This window comes from Centroberyx affinis, unplaced genomic scaffold (assembly GCF_046629955.1).
Source record: "Centroberyx affinis isolate AG114_WGS23_722 - 3 ecotype Tasmania unplaced genomic scaffold, CSIRO-AGI_Caff_v1 ptg000076l_1, whole genome shotgun sequence".
Classification (NCBI taxonomy): Eukaryota; Metazoa; Chordata; class Actinopteri; order Beryciformes; family Berycidae; genus Centroberyx; species Centroberyx affinis.
In genome coordinates this window covers 135001-157530 of record NW_027278785.1, presented here as the reverse complement: position 1 = coordinate 157530, position 22530 = coordinate 135001, and the positions used below count along the sequence as shown (strand labels likewise).

Below are 22530 nucleotides of genomic sequence, written 5' to 3'. Positions count from 1 at the left end.
TGACAATGTTCCGCCTCTACTTGTTTTACATGGGTGTGTTGGGCAGCAGGTGTGTGTGGGGTGGCTGGCTGATGGCTACTTATTCTTCAGACAAAATGCCTATTTCTACTTCTATTTCTATATTTTCAACCCAACCAAGCTCGGTATGCTCAACCGTAATAACAGTGAGAGCACTCACCTCCAGCAGATGGCGCTATGGACCCGCTTTCCTCTATTCCCCAAGTCAAGGTGTAGTGAATGTGAGCTCAGTGTTACTGATGCAAGTGTCTCTCTAACTGGTTTCTTAGTTGTAAGGTGTTTCTAATGACTCTTGGGAATAGGTTGGTGATGAAATTTTGCTAGTGGCCTAAGAGCTGGAAAAAAGTCCAATAATTAATGATGACTTCAGTTATCTTTAAAGACTACTCTCTACTACTCTTCGGAAATAACTAAAAACACCTGAAATGGTAAAGTGGTGCTGGAATAACCTGCTTAAGATGATACTTGCAGGTGGTTTCTGATTTCTTTTATCTGTAAATTCTTAATCCAGTACCTCCTCTCAGTGAGGAAGTCATGGATTCTTATGAAAAAAAAAAAGTCCTAAATGTTCATTTATCAGTTTAGAATGTTGTGAGACACTAATAATTTGTGGGAAATTGAATTATTTGGGAAATTTGAAAGAATGAATTTTTGCAAAGGAGGAACTTGGATTATCAGCCTCCATATAAATCATTATTGACCTATTGTTTGCAAAGTAACCTAATCAGACTTTCATTCAATTTCTGCTTTGAGGTAAAACGGTCCCTGTCTGGACAAACCAATTCATCATTGTTATTTGGCCTTTGTGCTCTGCTCAATGGAACAAGTTGGGGAGATTCATTTCCAAAATTTCAATTTGATTACATCACTTACTACTGGCTGACCTGCAGCTATGGTTCTTTGCCATTTTAGGTTTATTTATGAGTGAACCGCATGTAATATTTCCTACACTTGTCTCTTCTTTATGCTAAAGCTGAATGGCTCAGATCTAATGGGGGGAAAGGCAGGGTGGTTAAGGTATATTTCATCACTATTATGAATTTCATTTTTTTTCCTTTCAAATCTCACTCAATCTCTCAAATATTGCCATCTATTTAGCACCAAATATGTAGCTTCTGTAAGAATAGAGCGGAATAGCACTGTTCTCTGTTTTCCTGTAAATTCACATGCTTGTCGGATCACTTTTCCAAGACCAATTCAGACACCAGAGAGCTACAACGTGAATTTGAATGTCAAGATGTCAAATCTGGACCTGCTCCACTCAGACTGACATTTTTATTGGTTCAGAACTGATAACACTACTATAATGTAGAGCTCATTTGGGGATAAATACTCATTGTATGGGCGGACAAAATCAGTCTCCTATTCATTGTCTCACTACTATGGTTTCTGGCTTTGGGGGTTATTCATGTTAAAATGTTGATTTGACTGCATTAGACCATCAGAAAAATTTAAATTCTTAAATTAATTTACAGTCCAGCTTACACTGACCTCTTATGATGACACTCAAACATTTGATTTATACAGACTTAGTTGTGGGGTAGATTTTATATGGCTGTCAATAAATGATATGTGGAGTTTATTACTCCCTCTACAGATGGGAGTAATAAATACAAATGTGTACAATTGTTTCAACCAGTTTAAAAACTTGTTAATGCCCATGTTGGGCAGCGTATCCTCACAGAAACCCTTCTCTGACTGTCTTGGCCCTTCAAAAAGGTTTGCAGAGTAATTACTTGCCAATAAGGACCACCCTCTCCTCTCTGAGGCTGGATTTATGAGAGCAGAGCAGAGTGACTTGTGAATTAAGCCTGAAAAGCTCAATTTAGACTTGTACCACCAACTACCCAGTGCATACAAGGCCCCCCTGTTGTGGACTTAAACTGTGCCCTGAGTAATTGTCTTCAGGTCGGCTCAACAGTGTACACAGAAATGCACATTCTTTTGCAGTTTCCCAAGCCTTTCCACACTCCCTTATTTTGCCTTGAGAAAGCGCTGACCTTAGCCACCAGGGCGTTCTGTGTGTGTGTGAGTGAGTGAGTGAGTGTCCCATGCTCTTGGCAACATGCCTAGTGCCTTCCCATTCACCAACACAGTGATCTTTCAGTTGGAGGACTAAAAGGCAACTTATCCGGAGGCTTATGCGTGGGACATATCTGTCGATGTCATTCCAATGTAAGATTAAAAACATCAATAGCATTCCCAAGACAATCTCAGTTAGTGACGGTCCTTAACTGAATACATGGCCTCTAATAGGTGGGATCTAAGGTTGGATTTGTCCACTTCTAGGGTTAGTCATACAGTGTGTATTCTGAATACCTGACAGGCTGTTTATCAGTCACTCAGTCATACAACAATCTGTGCTACATGTGTAATGTCAACACTCTTGACAGAGGTGAGAGGTACTACTTGTTTTTACAGTCAAACATTTTGGTTCACATAGTCACCAAATTGCAATGAAGCTTCTGTAGTAGAACTGTGGTTGGGGAAAAAAAGAGAAAACTGGATTGTACCACTACCATTTGATTGATAATATGGGTGTCTTCCATAGACTTAAGTAATGATCAATAGGTCAAAGCCTACATATTGAAATTCTGGCAAAAGGACACGTGTCACCATTAGATGGTGCCAAAGATCCAACTCATAAGACTTCCATTTAGGAAGGCAGACCGAGAGTGAAGACAAGAGGCTGCACAGTTTGGTGACTCTTTACAGGTAACCACAGTGGTCACAACAACAACAACAACAACAGTGAATAGATCCAGTGATATCTATATTTCTCTAGATGGTTGGTTATAATTCAGCTCGTGTTCGGGGGTCTTTGCCGCCCATATGCAAATCACCGCCGTGCTCCTCAACAGCCCTCTGTTCTGTCCCGGGGTCACCGCGCAGCGCCCGGCCGCGGAAACACCAGCGGTTGTCAGGGAAGCTCTTGAGCAACAAGCCCATGATAGACCTTAACAGAGGGGAGGGAAGTGAAAGGAGGGGGGGGGGGGGGGGGGGGGGAATCTCATTAGATTTCCTCCGATAAAGAAGGTACATTGTGTGGTGGTCTTGGGTCGAACAGACGAGGACTGGAAGCTGGAAGTGGAAAATATGCCATGTGACCGGTGCCAATATGCAAAAGATGCGCCCTGCTCTTCTTCTTTTATATTTATCCGCTCGCCCGTTTATTTGTAGCTGGCGGCATGATTAAGCAGTGGAATGAATGTAGGCTAGTAGTTGTCTGGACAGGTTTAATCGTAAATGTGGGCACGACACGCACATATTCCCAGACATGAATGTGCCAGTAGCCCTGGGTGGAAGGTGGGTTTAGATTACTTGCATGTCATTTCATTTGCGCACTGACCATGCGCGCGCACAGGCGTTTTGCACCAGCCAATGTTTAGTAGGTAGCAGTAGTAAAATAGCAGATTGTAAACTAAACACCTCGCTTACAAGTGAATCTACCACTTGATATTGTGGGCCAGTTTTGTTTCTTTGTTCCCTATCTAGACTAAGCGCCTTGTTTTGCCCACTGGACTGATTGGGATCTTGTTTGTGAATGAATTCCATTTCCTCATCTATATAATGGTCTTCTAATTATGGCACAACGCTGCAGGCCTATAGAAACTTTGCTCTTCAGAGAGGCCACCCGAGCCTCCGCAAAACCGTGAGAGATATTTAATTGGCGCGGCGGAGCTTTGATGTGAGCTGTGATACTGGAGGCCTGAAACTGAACTGGTGACGGGACAGGGAAACTGAGCGAGGTGACACGCATTCATAACAATCCCGTGCGTAAATGTGAGACATTTGTAAAAACTCGTTTGGATAGGCAATAGTCTTGGTTTTGAGAGAGAGAGAGAGAGAGAGAGAGGGGGGGGGGGGGGGAGAGGGGTGAGAGCATTGGTGCGTCCTGGGAACCAACCGGACAAGAGCTAAAAGACGGATATTCCCTGCCTCGGGACACACCCTCCATGCTCGCTCTCTCTCTCTCTCTCTCTCTCTCTCTCTCTCTCTCTCTCTCTCTCTCTCTCTCTCACACACACACACACACACACACACTGTTTCCCACACTGACGTTATTGCCACCGGGCTACGGATTGGATTGACCAATGACCAGCCGGTTGGGCGAGAAGAAAGTGAAATGCAGTCACTCCGGTGGAGAGGGGCGACTTTGGCTGTTGCTTTCATACATTTATCACGAAACTGGAAAAACTCTAGGCTAGGTGCGCTGCTCATAGGGACATAGTTGTTATTTTTGTGTGCGCGGATCAGGCTCGAGGAGAGGCAGACAGACGCAGAGAGAGAGAGTGTGTCAGGTAATTAGGATGAGAGTTCAAGTCAAGTGAGCCGGCAGATTGGACCTTTAAAGCCTCTTAACGCAGGTGGTGGGAGGAATATCGCGCAAGGGGAGTGTGTTTAGGTGCGTGTGTGTGTGTTTGTGCGGGGGAGAGAGAGAGAGAGAGAGAGAGAGGGTGTGTGTGTGTGTGTGTATGCTTGGGTGAGTGTGTCGTTCCCAGTGGAAATCCACCCTGGACACCGCGACAAGGGGCTAGGTGATCAGGTGGGGCAGGGTGGGGGGATAAATCCAAGTGGAGGCAGAGGTAGTTATGGTTTCTCTTCACTGGACACGATGAACTGGCTCTACAAGAGTTGCAGGCTGTAGACCGGAGAGGAGGAGAGCCGCCTGGACTGGACGGAGGGGGGACACCGTCAGAGCGCGCAGTGCCAATCCCCCCGACGCAGGGATGGAGAGGGGAAGAGCGCACGGGAGAACTCGGGTCGATCCCAGGAAAGGAAGCGTAAAGCTCACCGGGAGGCCAGACATGAGGACTGACCAACACCGGGGACACCTCCACCTACAGCGGACTGTGATTTTTCTCGTCGCGCTCACAATACATCCGCAGGTAAGCCACCGATTAAGTGCTATTTTGGGCGGCTCTTAAAACCCCGCGGCTGACTTTTAACTGTGGTTTAGCCTATTTCTTATCGCAGCTGCGTGAAAACAGTCGATAATGGAGTCCACGCTGTCCCTTCCCTTCTTGTATTGCCCTCATTCCCTGTCCCTGCTCCCATGGCGCTGTGCCCACCTGTTGTTTCAGCCCTCTTGCGTGTAATATCCCCTACAATGAAGAACTGTACTAATCCTATGATACATTTTCAGAAAGATAGGATACAAATATCTCAGCAAAAATATAATGACCCATAGGAATATTAAAGGAATATTAATGCTATCATAGAAAATATAGAAAATAATACAAAGAAGCATAAGGTCACTATAAACTCACCGTTGAGTACCGCAGATACACTTTAAGTCCCTATAGGAAAATTATAGGATTATTAAAGTGATTTTTTTCTTTGGGGATGCGCTTGTTGTTCCATGCTTGCAAAGGAGAAAACAAATCCTCTTACTATTTAACATTAGAATTACGTGCCACTTAAACTGTGATTTAAGTGCTTTGTTATAGAGACTATAAAGAGGAAATGTTATTTTATGTCATCATTCATGGCTAACCCACAAGTCAAGGGTAATGGCAGCCTACAGCTGCTGCATAGGCTTCATTTTTGGGACTAAAATGGTGAATAAATCCCTTTGAGGGACAATGATGCCACCAGTGTGATGATGGAGAATAAGAGGGAAGACTTTCATTTTCTCCTCCCACCCACTGTTCAGCATCTATTGTTGTTTACACACCGGTTAATGGTAAAGGTGTGTTTGCATCTGGATTTCTCTGCATCTCCATCTTAGTGAGCATGTTTGCCTATACCTAACTTACTGCTGCATTGTTTGTCTATTTCACATGATCTCTCATTGTCAGGCTCTTGCTGACTATTTTCACACCTTACATCTGAATTCAGCCTCCCTCTTGTGTGTTAAAGCTCTACAGATAACAGCAAATACGATGATAACTTTGATTTTGACAGATGCTTCTGATGCAGCATCCCAACCAAAAGCATTTTGCAAAATATAAGCAGCATGGAAAGCCCACATTGCAACATCACCTTTCCCTGATGAAGGTGTGTTAGCCGAAACATGTTGGCTTTTTAACAGTCCCAAAATGGACTAGCCAGTGAATCAAGGCTTTTTAATAATTTATCACAAGGAAGAGTTGCCTTGGTATTTTTCTTGAATATGCATGTGTTATTTTTTTTCCCCAACAAAAGAGCACCTCCATTTTTGTGAGCACCCACTGGTGCATTTTTTTTCTTCATTGATGTTTTGAATCATGGAGAGAAAATTGGGCGACCAAATATGTTTTCTTTTTTTCCTGCGCGCTATCAGGCACAGAGGGCAGCAGCCTGATCAGGATGCCTGTAGTTGTGTGACAGGATCCTAACAGCAGTAAGGCCCAGATGTTCTCAAGCGGAGGGTGTGTGTGTGTGTGGGTGTGTGTGCGGGTGTGTGTGCATGGTGCGGTGCAAGCATGTTTTCTGCACAGGGAGCACAGAGCCTACGTGTGTGACTTGGGTGTGTGTGGAGCCAGGGGGCAGAGCCGAGTAACTGTGGGGCGTGTGAATGTTCGGACAGCTCCACATGTCTCTCCCTGCACCTCTGCAACCCCTCTGCCTCACAGCTGAAGAACAACACGCTACACTCCCTCCATTCTCTGACTGCACTGCAGTGTGAAACACACACACGCACGTCTGGATCCTCCGCTGTTGACCATTTATAATGCAGAAGACAGGAGACCTTCCTTATCAGTGGCAATTAAGGAGATACCCAAACCTATGTAAAATGTAACAGTTCATATGTGAGGCTGCTTGTCGGTTATCTGTTGTTGGACATCATTGTTCTTGAGGCTGCTCTGCAGTGTGGGGCGTAATACCGCATTGTCACACCACACCGTTACAACATGTGATTTTCAGCTGTGTCTTGCACAGAGTTAGACTCAATTCACTTTCAGTTCCCTCAATTTAAAAGCTGAATTGAAACTGTAATTTATCAGAATAATGAAAGAGCATTCATTCTCTGTAATCGTAATTGGATATAAGAACCTCTCTATGGCAAAATAATTCCAGTTTTATAATACTGAAGAAAATCCATTGCCTGAATTGAATCAATTGCAAGTGACTTGGCATTCACCCTGCTCTCTTGTCCAAACAGGGGTAATCGTTTATAACAGTTAGTCAGTGTAACCTAACTATTTAACATAGTTTAAATGGAGCCCGGGTACTGACCCGTGAATGTCTTTAGATCGAGGGGGGATTGGCTGTAACCTACCCTGTGTTTGGGTGTAATGAGACTTTAGTGACCCGAGGCTCTCCTGCAGAGACGGTCCAAACCCAGAGGCTGAGATCCGTTTTTCTCTTTTTCTCTGAGCAGCCGGTCAGATTGAGCGCTGAAACGCTGGTATGCCCGGAATGGCTGAGAGAGGGGGAGGAGGAGAGGAAGAAAGGAGGATGTAGAGTGATGAGTGGCACTGTATCTCCACAAGCCTTTTGATGTAGAGGAGTTTAGCCCCCCTCCACCCCCCCACCCCACCCCTCACCTCCAACCCCCCCTCCTAGCTCGGGGACAGGGGCACACAACCACACACACAACGGGCCGCCTGAGATCCTGGTTCTGGCTCGGCGGTACACATGTTGACCGTGAGAGCTTGTTGCTTGTGGCGATTTCTGTTGATGTTTTGGTTTAATTTCCCATGATCCACTGTAATTTTAGAGATTTTAGTCTTGCATCAAACTGAGATATTTTTGTGTTTCCAGTTGTTGGAAGAAGCTACAGTCATTGTTCCACCGCTACAGTGACATTGCAAACAGACAGGAGCACACACACACACACCTGACCCTGGTGCTCTTTGAGACTCTCAGGGGGTCTTGTTAACTCTAGCAGAGTGTGTGTGTGAGTGATTGTGTGTGTGTGTGTGTGTGTGTGTACCCCCCCATCTTTACACATGCTCTGGGAGGGAGGACAGAAAGAAAGAAAGAGAGACAGATGAAAAGGAGAATGGCAACAATGCAGAGGAGAGCTGATGCCGAGAGAAAGAGAGATGGCAGGAGTTACAGCTTGTTCCCAGATAGAGAAAGAAGGGAGGAGGAGGAAAAAAAAAAAAAAAAGACTGTGGCCAGGTTCCCAGTGTCGCCGTCCCCCGGGAGGAGAGGGCGAGAAAAAAAGAAGGGAGTGGTACTGACACAGAGGGAGGAAGAAAGAAAGAGAAAGAAAGAAATAAAGAAAGAGAGAAAGAAAGAAAGAAAGAATGAAAGAGGAGTGGGATACAAAGGTGAAAGAAGTGCATGACAGGGAACAGAGACCGAGACAAAGGGAGGAAGGGAGGTAAATAAGAGGGAGGGGAAGATTGAGACAGATGGGGAGATAAACAGGTAGATAGAGGATTGTGTGGCGGGATCGGGGGTGTATCTGTCTGTTTGGATGGAGGAGTTCGATTTTTTCCTCTGTTGGCAGAGAGAGAGAGAGAGAGTTGTGGGAATCAATGTTATCTCCTCCTTTCTTTCTCTCTCGCTATCTGTCGGAGGGCTGTTGTCTCGTAGCGCTGATAAAACCTAACAGACGATACAGAGGAGACGTGCGGCCGCAGATTTCCCAGAACTAGAGAGCACAGCACCTGAAATACGACACTCCACTCTTGAAGCAGGTGTATTCATTCTCTTCATTATCACTTTATGAATGAAATTCTTTTTCAGAAACACCAATATGTCTGGAGGCTCTAGCAGAATATTGCCCTTCTCCTGTAAAATGGCAGCTTCTTTGTAAAGTGGCACAAAAGCGTAATCTTGAAGTGCGGAACCACCGGATACATTTTTCGGAGACAAAAATGATTTTTAGTTTAGTTTAGTTTTCTGAATGTGACCACAGGAAGCTCCCAGACACGGGCTATTCCTGAAACTCGCTCACTGTGCTTCATGATGCATTGGTTGCACAATGCCTCCTTTTCACTGTAAACAATGAGGGAAAGACACACGCATGGAAAAAAAAAAATAGCATCTGGTGGATCTGTGCTCTTGCTGTCTTGATGCTGTGTGTTTGGGGCTTCATGTTTGATTTGTCAAGTCAAGTCGAGTCAAATTTTTATTTGTATAGCACATTTCATGCAAAAAGCAACACAGTGTGCTTCACAAAGCCAAAGTAAGAGCAATGCATGTATAATAGAATAAAACATACATGTCATCATACATAAAAACATACATACATACACATGCACATAAGAGGACACAGACAATTTAAAGTGCATATAGATTTAAGTAAAACAGCAGCAGACATTTACTCTAAAACTCTAAAACTCTTTGTTGGCTCTTGGTGTTTTTGCATCAATACACACCAGGGAAACTCTGTATACTTTAATTGCTTTTCTTTCCATGCACCGTGCTTGTTTGTGTGATAGATAGTACGTTAATGCCGCTCTCTCTCTTTCTCTCTCTCCTCCCACTCGTTGCCCTCCGTGGACCCAGGCTGTGTGCGCGGTGGGGATGTTCGAGCTGCAGATCCGTCACTTCCAGAACCCAGACGGACTGCTGCAGACCGGAGACTGCTGCGACCTCCAGGCCAGCGAGGGGAAGGGCTGCTCTCTCAGGGACACGTGTGACACCTTCTTCCGAGCCTGCCTCAAGGAGTACCAGGCCCGGGTCGTCCCGACCGGAGCCTGCACGTTTGGGACAGGCAGCACGGGGGTCCTGGGTGGAAACTCCCAGTCGCTCCGCCACCGAGGTCACGATGGAGGAGGAGGAGGAGGAGGAGGAGGGGATGGGAGTAATGGACACATTGTCATTCCCTTCAAATACGCCTGGCCAGTGAGTATGGGAGCAGAGCTAGTTATCAGTAGGCCTATGGTTACCAGGGGAACAGGCTAAGCTTCAAGTACAACAATACACTCAAACTGAGACTAGACTGGAATAGCAATGATGGCAATATCTCTTTGAGGCAGACTTCACATGCTTTTACATTATATACACCTTTCCTTTCTTTCTGTGCTGGTGTGTAAAAGGTTGCACTGGATGCACTGTTAGATTTCTGTAATAAAATATGAAATATGGCTCCACAACATTGTAGAAAATCATATTTATATGTAATTTACAATGTTGTCTTTGACCATATTTCACATATACAGTAAGGCCTTTCATTCCTTGATCTCTTCGTTGAACTCTTGCTTCCCTCCGCTGCAACTCTCTGTCCTCTGTGTCCCGCTTCCTCCCCCAAAACGTTCTGTCCTTTCTGCTCTTCTCTAAGCACTGTGGGTCTTTTCATCTTTTTTCGGAGCGTATCGAACAATCTGTGTCTCTATCAGACATCAAGCCGCTGGCTGCTGCGACTTGTGTCTTCATTAAAGAGCCGACCGATTAATCGCACATTAGCTCAACAGTAGGCCAGTCTGGCCAAGATAGAGCTATCGATTAATCCAGTCCACCTTTCTCTTTTCTTACTCCAGCTCCCTCTCTCTCTCTCTCGCTCTCTCTTTTTCTCTTTCCTCCCCTTCCCCGCATCGCCCCAACAGTGCAGGAAGAAAGGGACATGAAACAACAAATATGAGTAAGAGGGGATGAGGGAGTTCTTCAGCTGTACGGCGGAGCCTTGAGGCCTTCACCGAACAGAGCAGGGTTTGTTAGCTCTGGCTCATAATGGATTATATCTGTTCACAAATATGTTGTTTTATTTGTCTGCCTTTGAGCCCTGAGATCCTCGCAGCGGGTGGGGGACGGCCATGGGCAGGAATGTGAAAAGCTTTCAGCTGATAGCAATGAGGGATGCTAATATTCTCCACTGGCAACGCTCTCACTTCCTTCCATCACTCTCACATTTCACTTTCACATTTTCTCAATGCTTCAGTCCATCCCTCCATCGTCACCCATTAGCCATCTTTTTCCTGGATTTTTTTTTTTTCAGCTATTAATGCTTGTTTATTAATCTAGCTAGAGCCAGAGAGAGCAGAATCCCTTTAAAATGACTTGGCAGGGACACGGAGGAGTGAGCCGCAATGTTTCCAGAGATTGGAGGGGTTTTGTTTGTTTCTTAGTTTTGCTGTTTCGATGAGAGGAATTCTGCTGCAGTCCTTATGGTGTTATTGCCTGAGAGACTTTGTGACCTCTCTCAGCACGGATGACTTGTTGCTCATAATGAAAGTATTACCGAAATGGCAGGAGAAGGCCGTATGTAATTGTAATTCTAATCATATTGTGTAGCAATAATGTTTCCAATATTGCACAAAGCCAGGTGAAGTTTTAGAACGGTCGGGAACGAAGTCTGGTCGCTAGCCCTTTGTCTGTGTGCCAGTTTGCACACATATACACACAGAGGGTAACGCACACACCTCTAATGTATCCACACAGACACACTGGCCCGTGCACACACACACACACAAATGCTTGCACGCATGCATGCACACACGCACACAAGAATGTTACACACAGTTAGGTTTGGTTTCTTCTTTTTGATTAGTATCGGCCCATTTACATGTGAGACTCCACGTCCCAGAGCCAATTATCTTCTCTTATCTGTGTACGGCTTGCTTTGTGTACATGTGCGTGTGTGTGTGTATGTGTGTGTGAGTGTGTCACACTTTCAATTGTTTTTGGGTCCTCGCTGGGGAGGTGTGTGAGTGGCAGGTACGAGTGTGAGAAAATTCTCGGTCAGAAAGCCTAGCTGGATCAGTTTCAGGGCCGGGCCACGGGGCGGGCCGGGCTGCAGGGGGGAGCGCTGGGACACACAGCCACAGCCTCAATGCATTTCTATGGAGGGAAGCACAGCTGAAAGACTCACATTATCTGGCCATCTCTGGGAGGGAGGGGGGGAGGCGATGGGGGGAGGCGGAGGGGAGGCTCAGGTAGTATTCTGATCCCCCTGCCCCAGGTGAAGGGATGAACAGGTGAGCAGAGTCATTATGAGGAAAGGTGAGCTCTTTCTGTCTCCTGCCCTCTCTCACTCGCTCACTCTTTCCTTCTCTCTCCCATTAATCTCTTCAGGGAAATGTGTGCATGAATATTCATCTGTGTCTGTTTCTATGCAGTATGTGCATGTTTATGTATGTGCACAAGTACATGCATAAGTTCATGTCTTTGTGTTGTGTATCATTTATGTATATGTCATCAAGATAACTATTTGTCTGTGTTAGCTGTTGTATGCCTGTGTAGTGATTGCTCTGGCTGCTGTATGGTCATGTGGCAATGGCTCACTTTTTGCCAGGCAGTTATTGGAAATATGAATTCAATACCAGTGGTTTTTTTGACATGTGGGTCCTGTATTTAGCCTTGATAGGAACATTTGTGACAGGACCAAACCTCAGATCGCCCTCAGCACACTCTCAGAGACTGTATTAAGGTTCAATTGACGAACTTTACAGCAAAAAAGTGATAACTGATGTGATATGCGTATCAAAAGGCAAGATATATTTTAAATATTTTGGACACTTATGGCAGTGATGAATCACCACAAAATGGTTTCCTAATGTCATCTGTCTAATATCATCAAAAATCATCTGAGCCATTAACTCATATCAAACCAAAAGTGACATAGGACTGTGTAAAAACACTTGTCCGTTATTTGACCTGTCTCTTTTCAGATGTTAAAACCAGATCTGCCTCTGCCTCCTGTTCATCAGTAATCCTGCAGATAGGCTGAGGGACGTGGCTTTTCATTTTGAGTCCAGCTTTGGAATCACAGTCACACCGCGGTCTGGGATGTTTTAGCTTAGGCGCCTCTGCGGATATGGGAAAAGTTCAAAGACTTCAAAACTGTGAGGTCATTTCTTAAATCCCTCTCTCGTGGTGTTTTCACTGTTATATCTGTTTGCATGAAGACGGAAAATATTGAGAGCGGCCAAGAGAGCGCTGTGTTTGTTCGTGATGTTTATCTGACAGAACTGGGATGATTGAACCAATCAGGGTATAAATGAATTGGTAGAAATAAAAAAGTAAGGGGATTACAGTTCACATCGCAAAATAAATGACCAGGTGGCGATTATATAGAGACAATAGACATATAGAGAGATAGATGTGCTCTCTTCATGCTTGTTCCTCAATACATGTGATTGTAATTTGTAGGATGTTTGGATCCGATGGGAGACCAACCCTTGCCTTGCATTGTGAGAACTGAAGCTGACATTTCCCTGCCCTTTGTCGCTCAGGACTGCTTTATCTAAGAATGGTCTTTTGTTAAAAAGATCCTGTGACAAATGACTGTATGATAGGTGCTATAGAAATACTGTTAAAGTGAAGTGAACGGAGTCAGGACCCCACCTCTTGATCTTCAGTACGCTGCTCATAATCCTCAGCTGAAGTGTCAGGCCCCTCACTCTTATCCTCGGTCTGGTTCACCGCCAGGGGCCATAGCTGGCTGTCACTGGGTGGGTTGGACTCGCATTCAGCTGTGTGTGTGTGTATGCGTGTGTGTGCACATATGAGTGTGCATGTGTGTGCATGTGTGCTTGCTGTGCACATACTGTACACTACCAGTCACAAGGTTTGGACACACACATTTTTCTTTCTTTTTACTATTGTTCACATTTTAGAATTGTAAAAACATCAAAACTATGAAATAACACAAATGGAATCATGCAGTGACCAAAAAAGTGTCACACAAATCAAAACTATCTTATATTTTAGATTCTTTAAAGTAGCCGCCCTTTGCCTTAATGGAGAGGCAAAGGCTTTGGAAAGAAATTCATACATAGGCATCAACTTCACTGTTTATATTTGTCTGAGACACAAATTTCAAGCATTGAAGCATAAGCCTTTAGTTCAAAATGGCTTTAAGAGAATGAAAAACATTGCATTCAATCAGGTGTGTCCAAACTTTTGACATTTTCAGCTTCCGCTTGTTTCCATTCCGGGGAATGTATCATGTATTTTGAGCTGTTTGCATAGATATGAGGAGTATATCATGTGTTATAACGAACAGAGCTATGTGCCAACTCATAGAGAGGACTCAGAGTGTGGAGAAGATAAATACAGCCAACAGATATCTCTCATGTCTTTCTGCTGTTAATTATTCATAGGCCAATTAGAGGACTGTTAGCCTGTCTTGTAAGTAGATAGAGAAGTCAGAGGTGGGGTGTGTTAATGCCCACGACTCTCCAAATATGTTAGTGTTAGAGACTCATACTACACATCCCAATTCACAGATTACATAGTTATATACTTGGATGTAAACAATCTGAGTAGCATTCATGAATGAATGTGAGATAGATCACATTTAAGCAGGGTTGGGATGTAACGGCATTATGTATTCTAAATACAAAATAAATGTAACTGTGTTCCATTATGTTACCTAAAATATAGTGTATTCTGATGAAACCTATTATGTGAAAAATGATAGGATTTTTTTCCGGGAATACTTTTAAAGTGAAAGTGAGGAACCATTTAAATAGTGGCAAGTGTTCTACGTCTTTATAAAATGTAACACAGAAGAAAATGTGTTTGTAAGTAAACTGCTTGCAAACACTGTGGGTTACTTTAAAACTGTAACAGAATACATGTTTTAAAGTAACCTACCCAACCCCGCTTCTGAGTTAACAAAGACCTTCCTCATCAGTGGAATTCTTTTCAGGCAAATCTTTGGGCGGCTTCTTCTCATCCTAGAGAGAATTGAGTTCAACATGCAAAGCGAGGCCATCATGCAAATATGTTCAGGTGTATCTACTGTGGGCCGAGTCTTCTTACCAGCAACCTTCTTACTGTCACTCTGTCATCTTTGTGTTTCGTCATGAATGGTGTAGAAAATCAGAATCGAGCTGAATAGCAGAGACTCTCCATACCATTATATAGGATACACACACACATACGTATACACACACACACAGCGGGGCAACCTGTGCATTCCTGCTGTGTGGGAGCCAAGCTGGGGAAGTGGCTGGAGGGAAACGGGAGGAGAGCAGCAGACAGAGAGCACAGTTAGAGCTTTCTTTCTCTCCTGAATCTCTCTTTCACTCTTTCTCCTCCAACCGTTTGTGCTCTCCTCTCTTTTGTCCCCTAATTGACTCTCTCTACACACCCACGCATACCTGCGTGTGTGCTGATACTGATGTGTGCACTGTGCGTACACACACACACACACACACACACACACTTCTCCTTGTAACCTTTTCATTTCATCCCCAATCGGCACACTCAAACACACAGATACTGTACATGAATTCACCATGCTACACACACACGCACGCACACACACACACACACACACATAAAACACACAAAGATGTTTAATTCCATCAGGATTTTGAGCTTGTGTTTTTTAGAGATAAGTTAATAACCCCGGGGTAAACGTCTCAAGGGAGGCGTGTTTTAATGATTTCATTTGTGTGCAAATTGGATTGAGAATAGGAGTCTCTTTATTAGAAGTGAAAAGAGGCAGAGGAACCCAGATTTACATGATCGCTGTGACGTTGCCGTGTGTCTGTGTGTCTGTAATGTCATTGTGTGTCATTGAGCGGTATACGGTGTGTCCCTAAGCTCGCAGGTACGCATCATTTGAAGTGGTTGCACTGGCGTAATTACAGCAAATAGTTACCTTTCCTTCAGCGCCATTGATCCAGCTCCCGTCTCTCTCACTCTACAGCTGCCCTCCTCCCATCCTTACCTTTCCCTTTTTCTCTCTCTCTCTCTGTCTTCTTTTCTCTGCTTAACCCCCCCCCCCACCCACCCACCCCCCGCTCCCCCTTTGCCGCCGCCTCCAAAGTCACTCAGCCGTCATCTCTCTCTCCCACACACACTTTCTCCCCCTCTCTCTCTCTCTCTCTCTCCGCCCATCCCAGTCCTCCGAATCCCTCGTTGTAAACCCTTTGTTCTCGGTGTCGTTGCCCTCTGGTGATGTTCAGCCACGTCGCGTCCCTGCGGATTACACAGAGCAGGCGGCGTTATAGTATGGTTGTCATAAATATCCCCTCGCTTCTCCTTGCGGTTGTTCCTATTCCTGAAGCTCAAGCGAGTAGCGTGATGACACTGTGGAAAAGTCTGGCCGATTCTCACCAGTGTGCTCCTCGCTACGATTTCAGCCACGTCCCATTCCGCCTCTTCGTTCCTATTCAGCCCCCTAAGCTGTACATCATCCCTATATGTCTAACTACATGTACGTGTCTCATTATCACATGATAATCCCCGGCTCTCATTCTGTCTGTCTGGTGTTCTGGTCAGGATTCAAACTTTACTCCACCTGTCACATCAGTCCACTGAAAAGCCTTTTCATCAGTTTTATGGTAATCGCTCATTCTCTTTCTGTGCTATCTATCCATCTATCTGTCTATCCATCTATCCATCTATCCATCTATCTGTCTCTCTGTATGAGATTGTTATGATTGCTGTCTGTCTATTTTAGGAGGCCATGTTTCTCTCCACAACCTTCAATCCTGTTTACATAGAAATTAGAAACTGTAGAGCATTTGAAAGGCCATCCACCAATCACAGACTCACTCTGTATTAGTCTCTTTCTCTCTTTCTCTCTCTCTCTCCCCACATACACACCACACACACACACATTTGTATTACTATACTTGTGAGGGCCTTCATTGATTCCATGCACTCCCCAACCGCTAATCCTTGTCTTTACCCTCTCCACTACATGCCTAACTTTAAAGGGGCATAAAGTTATTTATGGCTCTTATTGAACTCTATTGGCGACCAAGGAATTGACCCTGTAATTGACACAAACAATAAAGTCACATTTTGACAATAGAGTTGGATAGTTATTAGTAAGATATATTAGTAAGATAGCTATCTAATCCTAAAATAACCCTGAAATCGCCCCTGAAAGAAGTAAGGGCCAGCAAAGTTTTCCTCATCTTTCTATGCTTGTGAGGACATTTGTTTCTCATGACCACAGAAATACAAGAATACACACACACACACACACACACTATTCTATGCACACACACAAATACTCCCAGACCCGTTACCAATTCTATTTTCACGCTCGTAATGCCTCTTGCTGGAAACACAGCCGTGAATGTTTATCGGCCAGTGGCTAGACAAGGTAATTTCCTGCGGAAGCTGGGAAGTCAGGGGGGTTGGAGGGGTTGGAGGGGGTGAGGGGGTCGAGGTGGTGGTGGGGGGGCAGTTTGTCTACAACGGGAGGGGGGGGGGGGTAGACATAGTCAAGATTAATGGTCAAAAGGGTGAAGTTGATCTTACAGACTGTTGAGGAGAGACTGACTGAAGGAAAAGGAGTGAGAGTGAGAGAGTTGTGGATGGTGGGAGGGGGGATGGTGGAGGTGGTGGTGGGGGGGGGAGTGGATGAACTCAGCGTGGGGCGCAGGTGGTACAGTGGGGTGGGGGGGGTTAGATGTACACAGGAGGAGAGGGTGTGTGTGTGTGTGTCATGATGGCTTACTCACGCTGTTGAGGGAGTCATAAGGGGGGGGGGGGGGGGTAAAGGGGGGGTAAAGGGGGATGTGATGGAGGACAGGACAGGGGGGAGGAGGGGGAGGGGGGGGCATAACATGTCAAGAGGCCTCTGTTGTTCCCGAGCGTTTGAAGTAGCCTGGAATCACATAGTTTTGTTTAAGCCAATTAACCCAGAGAAGAATGTGACTGCCAGACAGACAGCGAGGGAGAGGACAGGATGTAGAGAGAGAGAGAGAGAAAGAGAGAGAGAGAAAGAGAGAGAGAGAGTGTTTGGGGATAAATGGAGAAAGAGGGAGAGCTGACGAGGGAAGATGACAAGGTAGAGATGGGTCGGGGGGGGGGGGCAGTAGATGGAAAATGAGCGAGGGAGGAGTGGGGAGATAAAGTCTGATGCTAATCATGTCCAGAATGAAAGAAAAACAAAGAGATGGAGAGAATGTGAGAACAGAGAGAGGTAATTAAAGGGCCGGGGTCATGGCGGCAGGGTGGGGTGGACGGGTGCACACAGGGGGTCTAATTCCACCTCTCTTGCAGTGTGTGTGTGTGTGTGTGTGTGTGTGTGTGTGTGTGTGTGTGTGTGTGTGTGTGTCGGCCTGAGGGCAGAGAGATGACACACAGCGGCTTACATCCATAGAGACTTTTGAAATTCACAAAATAGCCACTGTAATGCTGCTCTCTCTCTCTCTCTCTCTCTCTCTCTCTCGCTCTGTCTTGCCACTCCTTGGTTCGAAGAAATTGATTTTTTCTTTGCTATTGTAAGCCAGAATCAGTCAATAACACAATAATCACGCTGATATGAGGCTTCCTTGAGTTGTTGTGGGCCTTTAGGGAGCCTCTGCCCTTTAACATTTTATTTTCTTCAGTCGAGTGGAGTCTTATCTGAAGAGCGGCGTCCTTTTAGCTTTTCACTGCAGGCTGTGTTCTACAATCTTCCTCATTCTCTCATTACAATAACATGAAACTGATCAGTTAGTGCCGGTATACATAGGTTTTGATTTAGCCGTATTATTGCACCTGTTGTAACTTGATGTATGGCCGGAGCTTTGCCGCTGGCATAGTAATAGCGTTGTTACTGTGGTTACCTCCACTACTAATTTGTAGTGCAGGTGAGGTGTCAGCCTTCCTATCCAGCTTAGGCACAGCCGCTGTCATGACAACGGTTTGCATGTTTGTGTGTTTGTGTGTGTATGTGAGGTGTGTGTGTGTGTACATGTGTGAGAGAGAGGGAGAGTCTATAATTATGTTAGCTTACTGATACTTAGGTGAAGGTTGCCATCCGTATGAAGGCAGTAATGGCTCAGCTGCAGAATATGAATATTAAAAGTTGTAGGAAACGTTTGCTGCCAGTTTAATTTTCTCTATCATATGCACAGCACATGTGTAGTTGTTAATTAGTTGCCCGTGTGTGTCTGCATACAATATTGTTATTGTGCAGACTGAGTGTATGAATATTTTGCGTGTGGATGTCCTTCATGTTTCTGAGGATGGACGTGTGAAACGAGCACAATGTGTGACCAGACATTCGTTTATGTATCAGGGTTCCTAACCTTTGGATACTATCTATCGCTGAATAACTGAAGCAAATACCATTGAATCCTGTTGTCTAAAATGATAAGCAGTGTGTCTTTGAGAAACACACACACACACACACACGATTTACACATCGTACTCATTGCCTACAATCTCTACCACATCAGGGCCACAAAGTTTATCAGGGCTGAGTGAGAGGGACCAAAGGGGGAAAAAAAGATTGGCCAATTGTGTAATTCTGTATGTGTGTGTTCGAATTGTGTGATTGTGTGTATGTGCATGGGCCTGTACACTAGGTGTGTGTGCAGTCTGCATGTGTGTATGTCTGTGTGCGTGTGTGTGTGTGTGTGTGTGTGTGTCTAAGTATGTATTGGTGTGTGAGCTCTGAGGGGAAATTCCTCTCTCAGGGCTGGGAGTTCTTCCTGTCGTAGAGCTGTGTTTGTACAGCCTGGCTTTGTCGGGATATCCTACCCTGCCCATGTCTGAGAGAGAGATAGAGGGGGGGAGGGATGGCAGGGGGGGAGAGAGAGGGGCACGAGTTGGGAAAGGGTGCGATAGAGAGTAAGGGGTCGGGCTGGAGAACTGGAGGAGAGAGAGAGTGAGAAGTGGAGCAGTGGCAGAGGCCGAGAAACGGTCCAACAGGAATGAGTTTGGAGGATGGAAAATGAAGTTGACTTTTTTTACCTCATTTAATAGAATTTGGCAAGCTATCACAGATGTCTGTGTAGTGTTTTGAATTAGCATAGTCGGCTCTAGCCGTTCTAATCCTCAGCTTTACCCCTGTCAGGCTGGTGTGAGGCTGCAGGCTAAGGGACAGAGCCAGACGACCAGACAGCTCGCAGCGCTGTGGGGGGATGATTTATGATTGCTTCATTCTCATTCTTCATTCTTGTTTTGTAGTTTTGTTTTTGGGAAACCCCATTTCCAATCTCCCTGGACTCTCTGTACATGCCAGACTATCAGCGCTGGTCATGACAGGCAACACAAGAGAGATCTGACTGGAACTGTGTTGTTTCTGTATAGGAGGCAGTCACTGGCCTGAACCCACACAGAGATCAGGCTCAGATGTTTTTGAGAGAACAATCAGACCACAATGCAGTCCAGTGGAAGAGATTTAGGTGGAGAGATGAGATGAGGATAAGAGCAGAAGAGATGAGGAGAAGTTGTGCAAGAAGAGATTCTAGGCATTCCATCCCACTGAGCAAAAGACTTGATTTCAACGTCGCGTCTATGCTTTAGCTCTCATATAGCCCAGGATCATTACGGCTATGTATAGACCTATTTTAGACCAAGCAGTAAATACATTATTACAATGAATAAACATCTGTAAATACCAAAAATATGCAAGTCCTGTAGACTAGCCTACAAGATAATTATCTGAGCACAAGAAGTAATTTCAACATTGCATCTATGCGTAGCTCTCATATAGTCCAGGATAATATTGTCTATGTATAGACATCTAATAAACTTTCACTTTTCAACCCCATTTAAACTTAATTTAGCCTAGACGGCTATGGCCATTTAGACGTGTTTTAAACGTCTAATCATGTGGGAAAATCAAGTATGCACTTATAATGGACTCACATGCATTTGACAAATGTATTTGATTACTTTTGTGTACAAATTTGGATTTGGACAGGCCCGGAAAAAATACTGCACGCAATGAAAATATATTTGAAATACTGAAAATAATCTACGTCAGTATTAAAACCGGAAATAGTGCTTGAGACAATATTCAGTGATACTGGAGAGAGAACCCTGGTTTGAACCCAGTTTGTATTTATTTTGCCACTAAATAATTACACAATCCAAAAAGGCAGCTCAAAAACACACGACCAGAGCTGAAACAATGTTCCTCCTTTCAGGAATGAGTCCAACAGTCTAAAAAAGATCAAACAGCTTTTTCAGGCTTCAGGAAACTCAGGTGTACAGTAGCTGGACGCCCATGTGCTTCAGTCCCAGCCTCTTCTGCCAGCGTCTGCTGAAACACACACATATAAAGATTAATTCTCAGTGTCAACGCTCAATCTACGCCTTCCTGCCACAGTGCCATTTTAAAGGCCTATTGCAGTATTCCCTCACACAGAGCTCGCTGAATAATTCAGTTTTTAATATGGTAGGCTGAAGAGACCAAAAATGTTAATTGATCACCCGGGAACGTCAACTAAACTCAAAGAAAATTTCTCAAAGTTTCCACTCACGATCACTGCAGTGGGTCTGTATGCTATAACCAATGACTTTCTATATGATCTAAAATAGGCTACTATGCTGTTTAAAAGCTTTAGGAGATTTTGAACTATTATGGAGCAATTCCACCCAAATTACAAATGCTTTCTGGAGCATCGCACCTGAATCAGCCTTTTACTAAGGGTGCTTTCCTGTTTAGTCACAGTTTAGTCAACTTGCAGCTGTTCAGTGGAAAATGAATACAAGACTGGACAAGGAACTGGGGATGAACTGGGCCAACCTTTTGTCTCTTGCTTATGACTTTAGGAAACAGTACACTAATATAGGCAGAATTGTGCCAGTTCATACTTATTTAACCCTTTGAAGTCCAGACTCTCTTGGCATTTTGATGTCAGTGCCATCATTATCAATTCTCAATTGTGATGAGTGAATGTAGTTTTACTTCAATATATTTCTTATCACCATTTAGAGAGGGAGTTTTGTCTTCTTTCAGTCCAATCTTCCATCTCCTCTGCTCTAAAACAGTCAGTCCACTCACTCGCACATGCACATGCACACACACACACACACACACACTCTCATACACACACACACACCTTTCCCATTATGTCATCCCCCGGCTCTGTCATGCTTTGGCCATTATCTCCACAAATGGCACAAATATGAGGATGATGTTATTTGTGTCAGAACGAGATAAAAATATCACTTCATTGTTGACTGGGATCTTATCAGCCTCCACTTTGTGTTGTTTACTGTTTGGTTTTCCTCTCCCTGCCTGATGTTTTGTCCTGAAAAACTCCGCCTGGCTTGGCCTCTAATGCTAACCAGCCTCTCCGTCTTTCATCTTGGTGCTTGTGATTGCAAACAAGTTGCTATGATATGAGTGTGGCGACCGTGTGTGTGTGTGTACTTTGGAAATATTTTCAGGAAGGGCTTTGGCGATTCCTTCCATCTTTTTTTTTTGCGCCCACGTAATCTGACTCTTATCGAGGGTTGTTGTGGTTTTAATTTGTAACCACGGCTCATTTGACCCTCCGGGCTTCCTTACATGCCCCCGACCCTCAGAAACAGGGCTGACCGCAGATACACCCTTCCTGCATGAATGACTCACTGATTTACCTGGCTGTGTGCACATGTGGGTGAGAGGGTGAGGGTGTGCAGGGGAGAGAGAGAGAGAGAGAGAGAGAGACAGACAGACAGAGACAGAGAGAGAGACAGAGATACTGAAAAAGAGAACAAAAGACAAGAGAAAAAAGGCTCTGGACTTCCCACAGGTCTTAACCTGCTGCTGCCATGGCGGCTCAGAGAGGGTGTGGGCAGAGAGAGGGAGAGGCTGACACAGTGGATGGAAGGAAGGGGGAGGAAAGAGGGAGTAAAGGAGGGAGGGAGAGAGGGACAGAGGGGGGGGGGGCGATTGGAAAGATGATAAGGGTAAAAGGTCTGTGAGCTGGCCAACAGTGAGGTAATGCTGTGTGTGCATTTTGTAGTAGTGGACAGTACATCATAACCAATCTAATACTCCGCCTGCCC

At 44.8% G+C, this 22530-nt stretch overlaps 1 protein-coding gene across 1 annotated transcript in view; it reads left to right on the top strand.

Annotated features, from left to right (window-relative positions):
* Nucleotides 1-4146: 4146 nt before the first annotated feature.
* Nucleotides 4147-22530, top strand: part of LOC139645522 (protein jagged-2-like) — a 35432-nt gene continuing 17048 nt past the window's right edge. The window contains exons 1-2 of the mRNA XM_071521258.1: nt 4147-4907; nt 9409-9747. Of these exons, the coding sequence (XP_071377359.1) occupies nt 4749-4907; nt 9409-9747 (498 nt within the window). The 5' untranslated portion in view covers nt 4147-4748. The remainder of the gene's footprint in view (nt 4908-9408; nt 9748-22530) is intronic.